General features: G+C 40.9%; 1 protein-coding gene across 1 annotated transcript; it reads right to left on the bottom strand.

The window, feature by feature from the left end:
- Positions 1 to 1,511: 1,511 nt before the first annotated feature.
- Positions 1,512 to 2,018, bottom strand: GREM2 (gremlin 2, DAN family BMP antagonist). Its single transcript, XM_004709821.1, has one exon. It carries the CDS (start codon positions 2,016 to 2,018, stop codon positions 1,512 to 1,514), a length of 507 nt encoding a protein of 168 aa, XP_004709878.1.
- Positions 2,019 to 6,173: the final 4,155 nt, after the last annotated feature.

The raw sequence follows: 6,173 nt of genomic DNA on the forward strand, positions 1-6,173 counted from the left end.
ATTTAACAGATTCCATGATTGTTCCTCCCAGAGAAGCCTCCCTGGGTCAATTTAACCAAGCAATCCAAAGAAAGAATACCATCTCAAAAAAAAAACTGGTTAGTGACCTTACAATTAGTGACCATGGTACAGAGACTTCAACAATTAATAATGAAAACAAAAAGGGGCTAGATGTTGAATCATTCTCTCAAAATCCAATCTTTCAAGAAGAAGCTAATTGTTTTGTAAAGAATAGTGCAACCAATTCCAAGTTTATCAATTTTCCTTACTATGCAATAAAATGACCAAAATCTTTCTATTTTTAAAGTTTTTTCTTCTAACAGAAAATATGCTTTTCTTGGTGCCATGGCAGTGGAAATAATGCCTTCTTTACCTCACATATGTATATTAGACATTAATCTTTTGAGATTCAGATAAACTCTATGAATCTGTATGAGATAGATAAAGCCTATTGCATTTATATCAACCCAATTACCACACTGTTCTGTAATGCTTGAGTACCTTCAGTGAAGTACTCTTCTACGTAAGTAAAATTGTTTGTCTTCCCTTCTCCCTACTCAATCTAAGAATAGATGCATGACAATGAACTTTTGACCAGGTGATATTTCTGAGTAAAACACCTACTAGGTGATTACCAACTCTTCTGTTCTACTTAGAAAGATATTGCAAAGCCAGGGTCAAAACACATGGCATGGTTCATAGTTATGTCAATAATACCATTTAATGGCTCTTTACAATAAATCAATCACAAACCAGCATTCATGCAGACACTATTGTGTGCAATAGTATTCACATTGAAGTGAAAATAAGATGCACCTCCTAGTTCATCTTTCATCTACAGATGTGGGAGCACATGGGACAAAGTTTGGGTCATGGTGACTGGAGTTTAGGAGGTCGTGGTCCACTGTGAGCAAGGTCCCCAGGGATGTCCACTTCATGACTTCCAGGAGTCCTCTTGTTATGGGGTCTGTTAGGAGAGACTTTTGTCGACAGATATTTTTATGGACAAGGTCCATGTCATCATGGCAGCAGGAGAAGGTAGCCCTCAAATCACAAAAACCAATCCCTCCATCCAAAACTCTAGGTCCAGCATGGCAGGGTTTTAGGACTCCTTAGAAGAGTGAGGTCCTTCACTTCAAAGGAGAAGGGGCGAACTGGAGTGCAGGATGAGGCCAAGGCATTCCTGTTTCCATAGAGTGGAAACATCCATGCCAGATTGAGAGTGCATCCCCTGAAGTTCCTCTCTGATCCCCGCCTGGGGTTGGAGATTTTCCACCTTCTTCTTTCATGCTTCATGCAGAGCCCACTTGGGTAGGCCAAGTTGGGACCCCTGGTCTGTCAGGTGAACAGTAAGCTCTAGTTCTGGTCCACTCTTGTGACAATGACACCGTTAGCCCCAAGAGGCGTGCTTGTCCCTGAGGAGGGCACCAGACAGCTTAGGAGTTGTAAGGGTTGGGGCAGGATGGCAGCAGCTGGACCCCTGGGCAACTAGGCACCCGGGATCCAGGAGTTCACTGCTTGTTGGAGTGGCTCAGGTTCACGGACATGCACCGACACTGCTTCACTTTTTGGATCTTTTTAAGTCGGAAGGGAGGGTCCAGGCCTGGGCACTCGAGCTCCACGAAGACAGAGGTGACTCGCTGGGGTTTACAGAAGGCACAGGACTGGAAGTACACTTCCTCCTTGCTCACATGCCGGGGGATGTAGAAGGAGTTGCATTGGCCATAGCAGAAGCGGTTGAGTACCGCGCGGCTGCGGCAGCCTTCTTCCCTTATGACCTGCCGCAGAGGCTGCGTCTTGCACCAGTCACTCTTGAGGTACTTCCTCTCCGTGACCACCAGAGCCTCCTGGCTGGAGGCCAGCACCTCTTTGACCTTGTGTTGCCATCTCTCTGAGTTGTTGCTGCTGCCTTCCTTGTAAGGTGAAGGGATGGCACCCACTGGGCGATCCTTCCGGGCTTCGGCGACCTTCAACTGCATGGCCACGAGGAACAAGGACAGGGACAGTTTCCAAAACATCCTGCAATGAAAGTTAGAGGTGTTGGTATGGACAGAGGATTAAGTACAACATCGTGTTTGTTTTATGAGGATGAGAAGTTGCAGTCAACTGGGGTGTGGCTGGTTACTTGCTGCCCAGAGCCAGCTGAAGAAAGATATTTATTGAACATTCATAGAGAGCCACGAGGTCTTTGGGAGGAGCAAAAAAATTATATCAAGGCTCTGGGGTAAACGTTGAGGATTAGAAAAAGACAGGCTATGTGCTCTGGTAAAGACGTATGGCCTCGGCAACCTTATGTAAGAGCATTAGGAGTTGGAATGATTCAAATGCACCAACCACCTGGTGCCATACCTAGCATTTGAGGCTGACTGTGTCATGGTCACAATATGATTTGGAAATGGCATTTTGCTGTTGTGTGCCTGACTGAGCCTCACTTTGGCCTCCCCAACAAGGCTCTACCAGAAGCCCAAAGGAAAGTGGTGGGAAGTGGAGGCCAGGGAACACAAAAGGTTTACATCATAAGCAAGAAAATCCTGTGGAACCCAATTCAGTTCTGTAACACATGGTGTCCCCACAAGTTGGAGTAGAGTTATTTTCAATGTGCTTAGAGACCTGTGATGGTACCTAATCACTGCCTACCAGGCCAGGTGGAAAAATGGTTAGTATATCATAATACAGTTAGAAAATATACCAGTTAGAAGAACTACTGAAAATTTTGGAAAGGAACAGCAAAAAGAACCCAGAAAGTTTAAATTGCTCTGTGGGTTTCTCAGATTGTAACTGTTTATGGGAAGAGAAAGCCTGTCTTTCTCCTGTGGAGTGGCCTTACCACTACCCCACCAGGGCTCCCATAAGCACATATAATGACTAAAATTTAATATCTAATATTCTAAGATCATTTTATAATAGGAAATGCCTTAGATGGTTAATACTTTTGGGTGTTCAAACCTATTAGATATCCTTAGAGTTTCCATTTTAGTATGAATTAATTTACCAGAGGAATATGAAATAAGTGTTTTTACTTTATTTATTGATAAGGAAAGTGAGTCATAGAGAGATTATGTAATTTGCTGTAATACATAGCCAACTAGAGAAATATTTGAATCCAGGTATCCTTGTTCTGGGATTAGGGCTGGTGGTTAATACAGCTGCCTCTTTCTGAAAAATGTTTACATTAAATTAATGTATCTATGTCATTACTGTTAGTTTAAGTGTAAGCCTCAAAAGACCTTTATAAGTCATGAAAGATTCCTTCTTTTGAATATTTTCTGTAGCAAGCATTGTATTAAGACAGTTACCATCAATTTGTTTCCAACTCATGGTTAGCCCGTGTACATCACTGTTGAACGGTACTCCTGAGGATGTTCAATGTCTGAGGAGCTCTGGAGGTGCAGTGAGGTAAGAACTGGCTGCTCAGAACAAGGTTGGTGGGTTCAAACCTAGGGAATGTTCTTAGGGGGATTTGGGGACTGTTTATTCCTATGCAGATTACAGTTTGAGAAAATGAGGAGCTTTACACTAAAGAGTGTTTTGCCTATGGGCCTGTTGTGAGTCAGAACTGTTTGAGGGCAGTGGGTGAAGTTTTCAGATATAGATTTTCTTCTCAAGTCTCTCTGTGTGCACTCCAAACTCCAGCCTTTGGTTTAGCAGTTGAGTTGGAGCTATTCTATAAATGTTACATGAAATATAAATACTGCATACTTCATTGCCTTCACTTAACTTGTAATTAAGAAGATAGAAAGTGGCATGCAAGTAACTCAATAACACAAAGTTCTTAGGGAACAATGGTATAGTCCTTTGGGGGTCAGCAACCTTGGTGTTTGAGAATTGATGTAGATTATCTGGGCTCCACTGAAAATATTCTGATCTGTAGGTGGCGTTGGGGATCTGCCTTTTTAAGAATTAGTCCAGGTGAACTTGATGAGTACCTAGGGGAAAGTAAAGGGATAATGAGGACACAAGAAAAGGACATCAGTTCTACCTGGAGAGGGAACAGGAATAGCCCATGAAGATTTAAAAAAAAAACAAAAAACACTTTAAAATCTGAAAATGTTTATTCCAGCTGATGTTATTGTTGAAAATTCAAAACCAAAACAAACCCTCAGGTATTAGAAGATGGGAAACAATGAATATTAGAGCAGAAATAAATGAATCAGAAAAAGAAAAAAATCAACAAGACAAGAAGTTGGTTCTTTGAAAGGATGAACAAAATTTGAGAAACCTAACAGTGGAAAAGAAGAAAAAGCAAATATTAAGGAAAGGGGTTGTCAAATAAGCCATGGACAAGGGAACAACAAGTGATCTAAAATTGATGGTGAGGAGGGTAATATGATGCCTGGTGGGACTAGATCAAGGGCAATATAGCCAAGAGAAATTACTGAAACCCAAACAAAGGCCAAACATAATGGTGGGTCAAGAAGAAAGTAAAAGAAAATAGTGAAAGGGCATTTATAGAGGTCTAAATACAAGCATGTACATATGTAAATATATTTATATTTAATGATAGGGAAATAGATCTATGTACATATATTTATATGTTAAGTCTTAATGTAGCAGACAGAAATTGGGCCTCGAGTCAAGTACACCCTCAAAGCAAGAACACTTTGTTCTATTAACCCAGCATTCTGTGATGCTCACCTTCCCAACATGATCACTGAAGACAAAATGGGTGCATAAGCAAATGTGATGAAGAAAGCTGATGGTACCTGACTATCAAAAGATATAGCATTTGGGGACTTAAAGGCTTGAAGGTAAACAAGTGGCCATCTAGCTGAGAAGCAACAAAGCCCACATAGTAGAAGCACACCAGCCTGTGTGATCATAAGTTATCGATGGGATCAGGTATTGAGCATCAAACACCCAGAATAAAAAATCATATCAATGTGAAAGAGGGGGAGTGCGGAGTAGAGACCCAAAGCCCATCTGTAGAAAATTGACCATCCCCTTACAGAAGGGTCACAAGGAAGAGATGATCCTGTTAGGGTGCAGTATAGCACTGATGAAGCATACAACTTTCCTCTAGTTCTTTAGTGCTTCCTACACCCCACTATCATGACCCCAATTCTAGCTTACGAATCAGGTAATACCAGAGCATGTAGACTGGTATAGATAAGGGCTGGAAACACAGGGAATCCAGGACAGATAAGCCCCTCAGGACCAATAAGGAGAGTAGCAATATCAGGAGGGGAAGGGGAAGGTGGGGGGAGAAAGGGGAACTGATCACAATGATCTACATATAATCCCTTCTCAGAGGGATGGGCAACAGAAAAGTGGGTGAAGGGAGACATTGGTCAGTGTAAGACATGAAAAAAAAATTTCTAAATTAGCAAGGGTTCATGAGGGAGGGATGGTGGGAGTGAGAGAAAAACAAAATGAGGAGCTGATACCAAGGACTTAAGTAGAAAGAAAATGTTTGAAAATAATGATGGCTACATTTGTACAAATGTGCTTGACAAAAGGGATGGATTCTGATAAGAGCTGTCTGAGCCCCCAATATAATGATTAAAAAGAAAGAAAGAAAGAAATGAAATGGGTGCTATTACAACAGAACCAACTGATACTAAAAAATCATATAATATGAAAAAAAATTGTACTCCAACAAATTTGAAAATCTAGAAGAAATGGATAAATTTATAAAAAATGCATTATGTACCTAAATTAGTACAAAGCGATCTAGAAAATCTCAACAAGCCTGTTAACCATAAAAAGAGATAGTTTTGTCATTTAAAACTCTCAACATCAAAAAGCCTGAGACCATGTGTTTTAACTCAGGAGCTCCTGGTTGTTGTAGAGAACAGAACGAATGAAAACATACGAAGGTCCATTTTGAGCAAAAGTTCTAGTTGTATTCAAAGAATACTCACCACACCTAAAATCATTGACTCGCCATATCTAATATCATTGCTTTTAAAACATTCATAAAATATCTGGCAACCATCCTTATAAATTGTATCTCATAAGAACCAAGAACTTTAAAGCAAACCTCCCATTTTCAGGAAGGGAAATGAAGTCCATGAAAGCTAAATGACCAAGAGGCCAAGCCTGCCTCTTTTTTCTTTCTTTTCATTTCTGACATCTCATTTCTTCTTTCCTTCACACGTTCTTGTTAAACGTCCTACCTTCGGGATGTTACCTTTCACATGGCAACTGAGTGCAACCACTGTGTGAACTATCCA

The sequence above is a fragment of the Echinops telfairi genome, unplaced genomic scaffold (assembly GCF_000313985.2).
Source record: "Echinops telfairi isolate 266 unplaced genomic scaffold, ASM31398v2 ScPeMD7_3509;HRSCAF=4178, whole genome shotgun sequence".
In the NCBI taxonomy this organism is placed as follows: Eukaryota; Metazoa; Chordata; class Mammalia; order Afrosoricida; family Tenrecidae; genus Echinops; species Echinops telfairi.